Source organism: Ovis canadensis, chromosome 14 (genome assembly GCF_042477335.2).
Source record: "Ovis canadensis isolate MfBH-ARS-UI-01 breed Bighorn chromosome 14, ARS-UI_OviCan_v2, whole genome shotgun sequence".
Classification (NCBI taxonomy): domain Eukaryota; kingdom Metazoa; phylum Chordata; class Mammalia; order Artiodactyla; family Bovidae; genus Ovis; species Ovis canadensis.
This window is the reverse complement of record NC_091258.1, coordinates 28988073-29002340: the sequence shown is the minus strand read 5'-3', so window position 1 is coordinate 29002340 and position 14268 is coordinate 28988073. Positions and strand designations below refer to the sequence as shown.

General features: G+C 36.8%; 1 protein-coding gene across 1 annotated transcript in view; it reads left to right on the top strand.

Annotated features, from left to right (window-relative positions):
• The window catches only part of ITFG1 (integrin alpha FG-GAP repeat containing 1), a 298770-nt gene that overhangs the window by 78064 nt on the left and 206438 nt on the right, over nucleotides 1-14268 (top strand). Inside the window, exon 8 of the mRNA XM_069549789.1 lies at nucleotides 4990-5071. Within this exon, the coding sequence (XP_069405890.1) occupies nucleotides 4990-5071 (82 nt within the window). The remainder of the gene's footprint in view (nucleotides 1-4989; nucleotides 5072-14268) is intronic.

Sequence of the window (14268 nt, the reverse complement as noted above, 5' to 3'; positions counted from 1 at the left end):
TGACACCACCCTTATGGCAAAAAGTGAAGAGGAACTAAAAAGCCTCTTGATGAAAGTGCAAGTGGAGAGTGTAAAAGTTGGCTTAAAGCTCAACATTCAGAAAACGAAGATCATGGCATCTGGTCCCATCACTTCATGGCAAAGAGATGGGGAAACAGTGTAAACAATGTCAGACTTTATTTGGGGGGGCTCCAAAATCACTGCAGATGGTGATTGCAGCCATGAAATTAAAAGACGTTTACTCCTTGGAAGGAAAGTTATACCAACCGAAACAGCATTTTCAAAAGCAGAGACATCACTTTGCCAACAAAGGTCCGTCTAGTCAAGGCTATGGTTTTTCCAGTGGTCATGTATGGATGTGAGAGTTGGACTATGAAGAAAGCTGAGCTCAGAAGAATTGATGCTTTTGAACTGTGGTATTGGAGAAGACTCTTGAGAGTTCCTTGGACTGCAAGGAGGTCCAACCTGTCCATTCTAAAGGAGATCAGTCCTGGGTGTTCTTTGGAAGGAATGATGCTAAAGCTGAAACTCTAGTTCTCTGACCACCTCATGCAAAGAGTTGACTCCTTGGAAATGACTGATGCTGGGAGGAATTGGTGGCAGGACGGGAAGGTGCCCACAGAGGATGAAAGATGGCTGGATGGCATCACCGACTCGATGGCCATGAGTTTGGTGATGGACAGGGAGGCCTGGTGTCCTGCAGTTCGTGGGGGTCACAAAGAGTCACACGACTGAGCGACTGAACTGAACTGAAACAGATCCTTACATTAGAACTAACGTGCTCAGACTTCAAACCTAGAAACAGTGGAGCTAGAATTTGAACTAGGAAATCTTGTCTCTAAAACTTGTGCCTTTAAATCATTGCACAGACATTCCAGAGTCCAATTAGGTGAAAGGTGAAGGACATAATTGTGGCAATACGTTGGCCCAGTTTTGGATTGAAAGACTATAGTGAAGGTCAGTAAGAACAGCACGGTACAGAATAGGCCACAGTGTAGTAGATGAGTCTCAAATGGCAGCCCATGAAAAAGTATTTGCAGCTCAGAAGTACAGGACTGACATTATAAAAATACCTGCATAGAAGTTAAATAAACAAGGTGACAAAATACAACCTGTCTTAAACTCCCTTCCGAATTTTTGAACCAGTCCATTGTTCCATATCTGGTTCTAACTATTGCTTCTTCACCTGCATACAGGTTTCTCAAGAGACAGGTAAGGTGGTCTGGTACTCTAGTCTTTTAAGAATCTTCCACAGTTTGTTGTGATCCACACAATCAAAGGCTTTCATGTAGTCAATGAAGGAGAAATAGATGTTTTTCTGGAATTCCCTTGCTTTTTTCATGATTCAGGGAATGCTCTGGTTCCTTTCCTCATTGAAACCCAGCTTGTACATCTAGAAGCTCTCCGTTCACCTACTCTTGAAGCTTAGCTTTGCTAGCACGTGAAATGATTGTGCTTGTATGATAGTTTGAGCATTCTTTGACATTACTCTTTTTTGAGATTGGAATGAAAATTGAATTTTTCCAATCTTTTGGCCACTGCTGAGTTTTCCAAGCTGGCTCACATATTGAGTGCAGCACTTTAACAACATCATCTATTAGGGTTTAAATGTCTTGAATTCTATCACCTCCACTAGCTTTGTTCATAGTAATGCTTCCTAAGGCCCACTTGACTTCACCCTCCAGAATATCCAGCTCTAGGTGAGTGACCACATCACTGTAGTTATCCAGGTCGTTAAGACCTGTTTTGTATTATTCTTCTTTGTATTCTTGTCACCTTTTCTTAGACTCTTCTGCTTCCATTAGGTCCTTGCCATTTCAGTCCTTTATTATGCCCATCCTTGCATGACATGTTCCCTTGATGTTTCCAGTTTTCTTGAAGAGATTGCTAGTCTTTCCCATTCTGTTGTTTTCCTCTATTTCTTTGCATTGTTCACTTAAGAAGGCTTTCTTATCTCTCCTTGTTATTCTCTGAAATTCTGCATTCAGCTGGGTATATCTTTCTCTCTCTCTTGCCTTTCACTTTTTTTTCCTCAGCTATTTGTAAAACTTCATCAGGCAACTACTTTGGCTTCTTGCGTTTCTTTTTGTGGGGGGGTGGTTTCAGTCACTGCTTCCTGTACAAACTTACAGGAGTGTGTATGAACTTACGTCCATAGTTCTTCAGGCACTCTATCCACCAAATCTACCATGTATGCAAGCCTACCTTATTTTATTCTGTTTCACTTTATTACACTTCACAGATAATACTTTTTTTTTTCCCCATAAATTGAAAATCTGGCACCCCTGTGTCAAGTAAGTATATCAGCACCGTTTTTTTCTGATAGCACTTGGTCACTTCATGTCTTCTATGTCACATTTTGGTAATTCTCACAATATTTCAAGCTTTTCCCATAGTATTTAATTTGTATTATTGTTCTTTGATGTTGCTATTACAAAAAGATTACAGCTTGCTAAAGGCTTGCAATGATGGTTAGTATTTTTTTTAACAGTAAAGTATTTTTTAATCAAAGTATGTACATTTTTTAGGCATAATGAATGCTATTGTACACTTAATAGAGCACAGTGTAGTATAACTTTTACATCCACTGGGAAACCAGAATATTCCTGTGCCTTGGTTTATTGCAATACTTAGTTTATTGCAGTGATCTTAAGCAGAATTTGCCTGTATTTCCAAAATATACCTGCATCTGGAAACATTTCTAAATATATTTTATTACGTTTAACAGAACTTCACCGGAGTAATTTATTCACTTGAGCCAGTAGAATAGGTTGATATTCAGCTTTATGTAATATGTGGCTGATGTATTTTTAGAGTGGTTTTTCCATTTATTCAAGAATAATTGTGTCTTCTTTGTACCTGATGCTGTACTCTTTCTAGAATGCAAATTCATTTGATACTTCATTCACAAATTTGGCAACTTTGATGCATCTTTAGTATAACATCAGGTACTCAGCAAGACTGGAGGGTTATCCTAAGTTTTAAGACACTTACATAAATATGATTTCCATAGAAAAATCTTTCAAAAGTGTATCAGATACTTTAATAATGGTAAGAGAGACGTGTTTCTGCATGTGGATGATGGAGAGTTAAAATCGCTGGAAAACTGCCTGTCACAAGACAAACGTTACTTACTCATGTTCCTCAGGCATTTAGTCTTAATGCTTTCTGGGTAGCATTGCCCGTCTCTGAAAATGCTGAAGATGATTTCTTCAGAAATAACTTACAGATTGCAGTATCTTTAGAGGAACAAAGGAGAAAAATGGTTTAAATTTTTTAAATATTTTTAAATATATAGTTTTCTATATGAAGCATGTAAGAATCAGGGTTAAAATAGTTAAAAGAGAAATCAGTGGTAAGAGAAGAGCTTTAAAACTAAGAGCTTAAAACCTAAATGCAATGTTTTGGTTTATTTTTCTTATGTTCTAATATAAAATTATAGAAAGGAAAGATAATAATTTAAAGAAATGCATATTATTTTTGTAAACCAGATATTCTGTTTTGGTAAGAGTAACTGAAGCAAAAGATCTCTGAGGAGTTCTCCTTTTTTGTTTAGCTTAGCCACCTCTGGTTGGACACATCAGCTATTGTACTCCTTTGCTCCCTTTCTGATAGTGTCGGTATGAATGAGCCATTGAAGATTAATGTAATTCTCATCTCATTTGAATATCTTTACCTAATTAACCCCCAACAGAATGTTCTTTCTTGAAATTTGTAAAACATAGTATCTTTCCTACTTACTCATACCACTTATATGTTGCCTGCCTTCAAAAATTCTCTTTTCTTGACTTTTATCTTATCTTCCAACTGGACTGTTAGCTCTTTCGGGTAGAAACTATTTTATATACTTCTTTGTACTTCCCTTGTGGCTCAGCTGGTAAAAAAAAAAAAAATCCACCTGCAATGCAGGAGACTAGGGTTTGATCCCTGGGTTAGGAAGATCTCCTGGAGAAGGGAAAGACTACTCCAGTATTCTAGCCTGGAGAATTTCGTGGACTGTATAGTCCATGGGGTTGCAAAGAGTTGGACATGACTGAGCGACTTTCACTGATATTCCCAAAACCTTCCATGGTACTTGAAAGTAGAAGACACTCATTCTGTCTGAAATTATGATGATGATTTAGGAAAGAGAGCTTCCCAAGTGATGCTAGTGGTAAAGAACCTACCTTCCAATTCAGGAAACATAAGAGATGCCTTTCAGTCTCTGGGTCAGGAATATCCCCTGGAGAAGAAATAGCAACCCACTCTGGTATCCTTGCCTGGAAAATCCTATGGACAGAGGAGCTTAGCGGGCTCTGGGTCTCAAAGAGTTGGACACAACTAAAGTGACTTAGCACACAACACACACACATCATACCTGACGGTTTCACAGAAGGCTCAGTGATAAAGAATTCACATGCCAAGCAGGAGATGCAGGTTGAATCCCTGGGTCAGGAATATCCCCCAGAGAATGAAAAGGCAACCCACTCCAGTATGCTTGCCTGGGAAATCCCATGGACAACGTGGCCTGGTGGACTACAGTCCATAATGTCGCAGAGAGTCAGACCTGACTTAGTGACAGAGAGTAAAGAGAGAGAGATCATCCCTGAGCTGACAGCATGGGAAGCACATCTCCGGATGTGCATCTTCAGCTCACAGCAGTTTCTTTCATTTTATGATAAAAAGTGGGATGATTTTTTGGAGTACAAAAGTCTTAAATTGTTTATTTCCCTGCTTTCATTAAAATACTTTGTTTCAGAGGACCTACTGTATAGCTTAGGGAACTCTGCTCAATGTTATATGGCAGCCTGGATGGGAGGGGAGTTTGGGAGAGAATGGCTAGATATGAATGGCAGTGTCCCTTTGCTGTCCACCTGAAGCTATCACAACATTGTCAATCAGCTATACTCCAATACAAAATAAAAAGTTTAAAAAATAATAGTAAAATTTTAAAATGCTTTGTTTCACACTTGAAAAATGATCTAATCCATAACTTTCTGCTTCTAACAGGATGGAAATTTCTCTCTCAGTACTGTTCTTGAAAAACCTCAAAATATGATGGTGGTGGGACAGTCAGCATTTGCCGACTTTGGTAAGATTGTTTTTGTCTTTGCAAGTCTCCTCGTCTCTCTGACCTAGTCATATTAATTCTCTACATCTGAAAATAACTTAAGTATCTTCAGATCAATTACAGATATAAAAGATGCCTATCATAGGATTGGGGCTTCCCAGGTGGCACAGTGATAATCTACTTTCTAACTCAGGAGACACAGGAGATTCAGGTTCAGTTGCGGAGTTGGGAAGATCTCCTGGAGTAGTAAATGGCAACCCACTCCAGTATTCTTGCCTGGAAAATCCCTTAGACAAAGGAGCCTGGCAGGCTACAGTCCATGGGGTAGCAAAGAGTTGAACACAACATAGCAACTGAGCACACACATACGTGCATCATAGTATTATAAGTGACATGTTTTCAGGTCTTTCCTATTGGGTTGGCCAAGTTCCTTCAGTTTTTAAGTGAAAACACATTTCTGTTTTTACCAAGAACTTATTGAACAGCATATTCAGCTTTTTGTTCCACTACCTTCTGCCACTTTTCAAGCAACTTCCTAATTCCACTTACCCAAAACTTTTTGTGCAAAGAACTCTTCTAAGTGCCTTTTACAGTCTTCCAGGGAATTGAAATTTTTTCCTTTAAGAGAATTTTGTAAAGACTGAAATAAATGGAAATCCAAGGGTATAATATCTGGTGGGTATAGCAGATGAATCAGAACTTCCCAGCCAAGCTGTAACAGTTTTTGCTGGGTCTTCAAAGAAACATGCAGTCTTGCATTATCCTGATGGAATATGTGTTTTCGGTTGACTAATCTGGATGCTTTTCTTCAAATGCTGCTGTCAGTTGGTCTAATGGGGAGCAGTACTTGTTGGAATTAATTGTTTGGTTTTCCAGAAGTAACTCATAATAGAAGACTCCCTTCCAATCCCACCACATACACAGCATCACCTTCTTTGGATGAAGACCAGCCTTTTGTGTGATTGGTGGTGTTTCCTTTCACTTGCCTCATGATCTATTCTGTTCCCTGTTATTATACACTATCCACTTTTCATTGCCCATCAACAGTTTGTTTTAAAAACAGAACGTTTTTGTTATGTTTAAGTAGAGAACTGCATGCAGAAATATGGTCAGTGTTGGTTCCCCGCCCCCCCCCCCCCCCCCCACTTAGATGGAACTCAAACATGAAAGCAGTAACCATAACCAAGCTGGTACAAATGATTTCCAGTGCTTGATTTGGATTATTATTATTAATAATTATTATTTTTTGGCCACCTTGTGCAGCATTCAGGATCCTGGTTTCCCACCCAGGGATCAAACTCATGCCCTCCTGCTTTGAAGTATGGAGTCTTAATACTGGACCTCCAAGGAAATCTTGATTTGGGTATTTTGAGTATGTCAGTTATCTCCCTTGAAGCATTACATTGATTGTTCTCAGTTAATGTCTCTATTTGATTGCTGTCAGTGTCAACAGGTCTACCAGACCATGGCTCGTTGTCCAATGAGAAATCTCTAGCATGAAATTTGCAAACCACTTTTGACATGTTCAGTCAGTCACAACACCTCGATACACTGCACAATTTTTTTTTTTTTTGCTTTTCAGCTCGTTTTTACCTTTCTTGAAATAATAAAGCAAAAATGTTGCTTGTTTTCTTCCATCTTTAATATTAAAGTAGCTACACAAAAATTCACCAATTCTGATGTTTTTTAAAACACAGTCTGATGTGACAGCCGTCACAATACAATCTAACAGAATTGTTTCAAATGAAGTTAATGATAACTAAGCACTACTAGAGCCATCTGATGGAAAAAGCTGAAGGACTATTTTGGCCAACCCAATACAATAGAGAGCAATTTATGATGTGTGTTTAAATTACAGTTTGAATTTAAGGGACTCCTCTTTGCAGGAGTAACCTGCAAAACAAGAATATCTATTGAACGTTCTCAACTAGTAATTATCATAACATTTTTATGTAGATCCACATTATGAAACAATGAAAAAAAAATTGAAAAACTTAACCTGACCTCTTGAAACTACTTGAATACTAAAAAACATTTGTTATTTACATCTGAATTCCAAAGAAGAGTAGTATTTATTATAAATCTCTATATTCCATAAGAGTCTACACAATATCAGGTTTAGAACTTCCAAAACATATGTGACTCTTTCATAATTTGTCAAGGTTATTATCCAAAAGATTTTAGTGTTAGATGAAAAAGTAGTCTAGATAGCCACTGCTAAGAATCCACAGCTCACTCCCACCCTGTTTTTCCTTCATTCTACAAACAGACACCTCAGCCTGTTTCTCAAAATGCAAGTGACACCTTCCTACCTAGAAAGGCTTCAGTTTCTTTATTTATAAAATAAAAATGGTTATAACCACCTCACGAGGCTACTGTGAATAACATAACGTGAATTAAGCACAATATCAGGCCCACAATAAATACACAGAAAATTATTGTATAATCTGAATCTTTTTATTGGACATGTTTGGTCTTATTGTTGTTGCTGCTTTTTGCTCAGCTGACTAAATCAACTCATTGTTTAGTGTCATAGAAATGTGTCCCATGGCAGTTAAAGCAGGTTTGGTAGTGTTAGATGAAAATTTCAACATGAATCTTTCTATTGTATTGTATTTTACTTTTATTACATTGAACATTACTTTGCTTTTGATAAGATTTCTGGGGCCTGATTTATTATCTTTAATGCAGATAGTCAAGTGATAGGATACATGCATTTTTCTTTTAATTTGCTGGTGGACTTGATTAGCTGGATTAATGACAAGTCTCTCTAGGGAAAAAAGTTTATATGCACTATGTAATTCTCAGAAGACTAATAGACCTCCCTTAACCTGTGGTTAGGATCCTCCAAATCACAGATATTTATTTTCTGACTGTATGTTTTATATGATGAAGTGCTTTGCCTATAACAAAGTTTTAAGTAACTTTAAAGATTTTTTTTAATTGTACTAATGATAAACAGACATTTACCTGTTTGTAGTGTTTCAATGTGTAGAATATAGGATATAATTAACTAAATACAACTTCCTCCCCTGTTTTTCATAGCTTTATGTAGTATATCAGTAAACTTTTAAATATATCAGGAAATTTTAAATAAATAGCCCATGCTGTCTTTTTAAAACTTGAAATATCTTTAGCTGGGTATTATCAAAAACAAGACTACTTTTGACTCCAAACAGATGGCACTGAATAAGGTTATGAACACTAATATATAAAAATAGGCACTTTCCTATACATTTGAATATGTCTGTGATTTGTATCCTGCCCTTCATCCTCTACCCCTCCCACTCCTTTTGAACCAAGGTGCAAGGAAAATGATTGACAGCCAAAAAGGCAGCAAGATACCAGAAATTTGCCATTTCATAGGGGGAAAAAAAAGCACATGCTTAAATAAATGATATAGCTCACAGGAAAAATCCTATACCAAAAGGAGTTTTTAAATGGCTCCCAGCTCCCTTAAGTTGTCTAGGAACAGAAGATTTTGGGGTATTTTTTTTAACCTATGGTGAAGTTTTTAGCTTCCAATATAAAATATTTTTAAAAGATATCAAAAAACCTATGCTAAATTTAGGCTGTGCTAGTATAGTAAAAGCGGGGGGGGGGGGCAGGGGAGAGAGGGTGGTTTGAAATCAAACAAATCAAGAATATTTTCAAATAAAACAAGGAAATAGTTATTCATACTTATGATAACATTATCTTTTCCCTTTGTAATACAAAAAAATACTTTCCCAGAAATTAAATAAAACTATGAAATTTTACACAGGCAATAAAAATAATTATCAAATTCTTTTAGGAGGGAAGTGCAGAAAAGTATGTTGTGTGATATGACTATCTTAAAAAAATCAAACTAAGGACTTCCCTGGTGGTCCAGTGGCTAAGACTCTGGGCTCCCAACGCAAGGGGCCTGGGTTTGATCTGTAGTTTGAAAAGTAGATCCCACATGCCACAGTAAAAGATCCTGCATTCCACAATTAAGACCCTGTGCAGCCAAAGAAATCATAAATATTTTTTTTAAATAATCAGAATATGGAATCAGTATAGAATATATCAAAATAATAATAATGGTTGTGTTAGAAGTAGGATAATAGGTTATCTTATTACCTGTTTTCCATATTTTCTGTTGTATGGTTAGATTAATTTAATAATGAAAAAGTAAATTATGGAAGGATAATAGTCAACTATACCAAGTACAAGGTATGTACTTAAAGTGTTTAGATTTTGTTATCATACTTCCTCTAACTTCATATATAATTGACTCTGTCCTCTTAGTTGCATGAACAACTCCTTCAGAGAAGGTTATGTGCTTTCTTGCAGTCTTTAACTCCTACAGCTTTGTAAGTATAGTGTCCCTAAGTATCCATGGGGAATTGGTTCTAAGACCACCCCACTACCGCCAGTTCCCCACAACTACTGCCAGATAGCCAAATCCAAAGATATTCAAGTCCCTTCTACTGTAGAAAATTACATACATAGTACAGTCAGACCTCCATTACTGTGGCTTCTGCAGTTGGTTGAATGGATGCAGAACCCATAGATCTGTACAGCCAACTGTACCTTTATTTAAAAACTTCAGAAAGTAAAGTTAAAATCTTCTGCTGTGATGAGATATACAGAAGGAAATACTTCTAGGACATGGAATAGGAATTCAGGGGAAGATCATTATTATATAATTATTATTATATCATCATTAATATAATATTATTAATATTATTATTATATCATCATTATTATTATATCAAAAGAGAGGTAGATTTAAACAGTTTTAAAATACTGGACTTTCTTGGGATGAAAACCAGTCAAGAGACGGGTTGGGGATGAGGTGTTACAAGCATGAGCTAACTGCATCAGTGATTGGAGGGACAGATGTGAGAAACTTTACAAAGAAAGAATCAGTAAATGTAGAGATGGGTTTGACACTAGAAGGAGTAAAAAAAATAAATATTGCCTCTGAATGACTAAAAGAAGCATTATATTCTCTACTATTCTTCACAGAGACAGGTAAACAGGAGAGTAAACCAGCTATTAAGGTACTTTAAAGTCATTAATAATGCTGATAAGACAGCAAAGCTGAAAGAAACATTTATGAAACATAAGTTCAGTAATACAACCAAAGTAAGTTTGAAAATCCTCCAAGACCTGAATGAGTCCTCCACGAAAGACAGTATGAATAGAGTTTTACAAGAATAAGGAGGAAGTAAAAGGATCACTAAAAGGTGGTCAAAAAGTTTTGATGATATTTAAAATGTGATGCCCAAAGGTGTCATTTATAGAGTTATTTAGCAGTTCTTGAGTCATAAAAATCAGCCAATAAACAGTGGCTGCTGCTAGTTACTAGCTGGGCCCTGGCCTCACGCTTGGGATATCTGCAATCCATAAATGCCTCTACTAATAGTTAATCGGTCATCTTCTAGAAAACATGTTTTGTGTCCAACTATTATATCACCCTTTTCAACTGTATGTTAAAGTTAAATGTTTTTCTAGGTACACTCAGAATATCAAAGTCTAGAATTTCAACAGGTAAGGTGATAGTTCTTTACTAAACTACATAGGACAAAAAAGTCAAGAAAAGTAAGGGTTATTTTTTCTATCAAAATATTACATACAACCAGATTTAGAGAAAACATTAATTTTGTATGCCGTGCCAAATGTAATAGAAATCAATGAAAAGCTATAAAACTGAAGGGGAAACAGAAACTAACAGAATGTCAGAATTTCCTATATATTGAATCATATTTTAAATTTCACAATATACATGGATTTATATATCCAAATCTAACCCTTGTGTACTGGGTTATCATAAAGGGATCACACTTTATTCTTCAAGTGAGGGAAGAATACTGGCATGTTGACAAAGCCTGGGAATTATCAATCAGGCCTAAATAATCCTAAAAATAATAAAGAAGTTAATGAAAACAGAAAACTTTGTCATCTGTGAAAGTAACATATTGGAAAGTATTGAACCCCTTAAATTGTGTCATGTATGATTGAAACCAAATCTTATTCAATTGAGTATCCCAGTTGCCTAATATAGTAAATAATGAACAGCATATACTAAAGTAAAGGAGAAAGGGAGCAAAACCCCACAATCAAATTATTTTATGAAGTTTTTATGCTGCTTGATAAAAATTCAGAGTTTTAACCCCAAATTAACCATAAGGTGTTAGTCGCTTATTCGTGTCCAACTCTGAACCCATGGGCTGTGGCCTGCCAGGCTCCTCTGTCCATGGAATTCTCCAGGCAAGTATATGGAGTGGGTAGCCATTCCCATCTCCAGGGTATCTTCCCAACCTAGGGACTGAACCCAGTTCTCCCACACTGTGGGCAGATTCTTTATGGTCTGAGCCACCAGGGAAACCTAGGCATTTTATTATTTTTGATGTGATGGTAAATGAGATTGTTTCTTTAATTTCTCTTTCTTCCGTTGTTTATGTATAGAAATGCAAAAGGTTTCAATATATTAATTTTGTATTCAGCAACTTTACTGAATTCTTGATGAGCTGTAATAGTTTTCTGGTAGCATCTTTAGGATTTTTAGGATTTTCTATGTATAGTAGCATGTCATCTGCATACTGACAGTTTTACTTCTTCTTTTCCAATTTGGAATCCTTTGGTTTCTTTCTCTGATGACCATGGATTTGCCATGCCTTCCGAATCTATGTTGAATAATAGTAATGAGAGTGAACATTCTTGCCTTGTTTCTGATCGGTTTGTTGTGTATGGCCTTTTTTATATTGAGGTAGGTTCCCTCTGTGCCCACTTTCTGGAGAGTTTTTATCATAAATAGGTGTTGAATTTTGTTGAAAGCTTTTTCTGCATCTACTGAGATAATCATATAGTTTCTATTCTTCATTTGTTAATATGATGTATAACATTGATTTGCAGATATTAAAGATCCTTTGTATCCCCAGGATCTCACTTGATCATGGTGTATGATATTTTTAATGTATTATTAGATTCAGATCACTGGTATTCTGTTGAGAATTTTTGCATCTATGTTATTAGTGATACTGGCCTGATTTCCGTTTTTTGTAGTATCTTTGGTTTTCGTATTAGGCTGATGTTAATCTCATAGAATGAGTTTGGTAGTGTTCCTTCCTCTGTAATTTTTTGGAAATAGTTGGAGAAGGATAGGTGTTAATTCTTCTCAAAATCTTTGATAGAATTCACCTGTGAAGCCTTCCACTTCTGGACTTTTGCTTGTTAGGAGTTTTATAATCATAGTTTCAGTTTCAGTGCTTGTGATCGTTCTGTTCGTATTTTCTATTATTTCGTGGTTAAATCTTGAGAGTTTGTACCCTTCTAAGAATTTGTCCATTTCTTCCAAATTGTCCATTTTATAGGCATATAGTTGCTTGTAGTTGTCTCTTATGATCCTTTGCGTATTTTTGTTGTCCATGTTAACTTATTCTTTTTCTTTCTGATTGTATTGATTTGAACCCTCTCCCTGTTTTTCTTGATAAGTCTGGCTAAAGGTCTATCAATTTTATCTTCTCAAAGAGCCAGCTTTTAGTTTCATTGATCTTTTCTGTTGTTTTCTTAGTCTTTGTGCCTGCCTTTTATTTCTGCCCTGATCTTTATTGCTTTCTAGCTACTAACACTGGGTTTTGTTTTTTCTCTCTCTAGTTGCTTTAGGTGTAAGGTTAGGTTCTTTATTTGAGATTTTTCTTGGTGTAAGATTGTATTTACATAAACTTCCCTTTTAGAATTGCTTTTGCTGCATCCCATAGGTCTAGATCATTGTATTTTCGTTATCATGTGTCTCTAGGTATTTTATAATTTCCTGTTCAATTTATTCAGTGATCCATTGTTTGTTTAGTAACTTACTGTTTAGCCTCCTTGTGTTTCTTCTTTTTTACAGTTTTTTTTTCCAATAATTGATTGATTTTTTTTTTTTTTTACTTTACAATATTGTATTGGTTTTGCCATACATTGACATGAATCTGCCACGGGTGTACATGTGTTCCCCATCCTGAACCCCCTCCCACCTCCCTCCCTATCCCATCCCTCTGGGTCATCCCAGTGCACCAGCCCTGAGCATCCTATATTATGCATCGAACCCCTGGACTGGCAATTTGTTTCGCATGTGATAATATGCATGTTTCAATGCCGTTCTCCCAAATCATCCCACCCTCTCCCTCTCCCACAGAGTCCAAAAGACTGTTCTATACATCTGTGTCTCTTTTGCTGTCTCACATACAGGGTTATCATTACCATCTTTCTAAATTCCATATATATGTGTTATTATACTGTATTGGTGTTTTTCTTTCTGGCTTACTTCACTCTGTATAATAGGCTCCAGTTTCATCCACCTCATTCGAACTGATTCAAATGTACCTCTTTTTAACGGCTGAGTAATACTCCATTGTGTATATGTACCATAGCTTTCTTATCCATTCATCTGCTGATGGACATCTAGGTTGTTTCCATGTCCTGGCTATTATAAACAGTGCTGCGATGAACATTGGGGTACATGTGTCTCTTTCCATTCTGGTTTCTTCGGTGTATGTGCCCAGCAGTGGGATTGCTGGGTTATATGGCAGTTGTATTTCCACTTTTTTAAGCAATCTCCACACTGTTCTCCATAGTGGCTGTACTAGTTTGCATTACACCAACAATGTAAGAGGGTTCCCTTTTCTCCACACCATCTCCAGCATTTATTGCTTGTAGACTTTTGGATAGCAGCCATTCTGACTGGCATGAAACCTCACTGTGGTTTTGATTTGCATGTCTCTGATAATGAGTAATGTTGAGTATCTTTTCATGTGTTTGTTAGACATCTGTATGTCTTCTAACCCTAACTCATTCTATGAGGCCACCAGTAATCGATTTCTAATCCAATAGCGCTGTTGTCAGAAGGGATGCTTGATATGATTTCAGTTTTCTTAAATTTACTGTGACTTCATTATGGCGCAGAGGTTAAAGCATCTGCCTGCAATGTGGGAGACCTGGGTTTGATCCCTGGGTTGGGAAGATCCCCTGGAGAAGGAAATGGCAACCCACTCCAGTACTCTTGCCTGAAGAATCCCATGGACAGAGGAGCTTGGTGGGCTACAGTCCACGGGTCGCCAAGAGTCAGACATGACTGAGCGACTTCACTTTCACTTTCACTTCATTAGTGACCTAAGATCTGATCTATCCTGGAGAATGTTTTGTGTGCACTTGAGAGGGAAGTATATTCTGCTGCTTTCGGATGGAATGCCCTATACTTATCAAGTCTA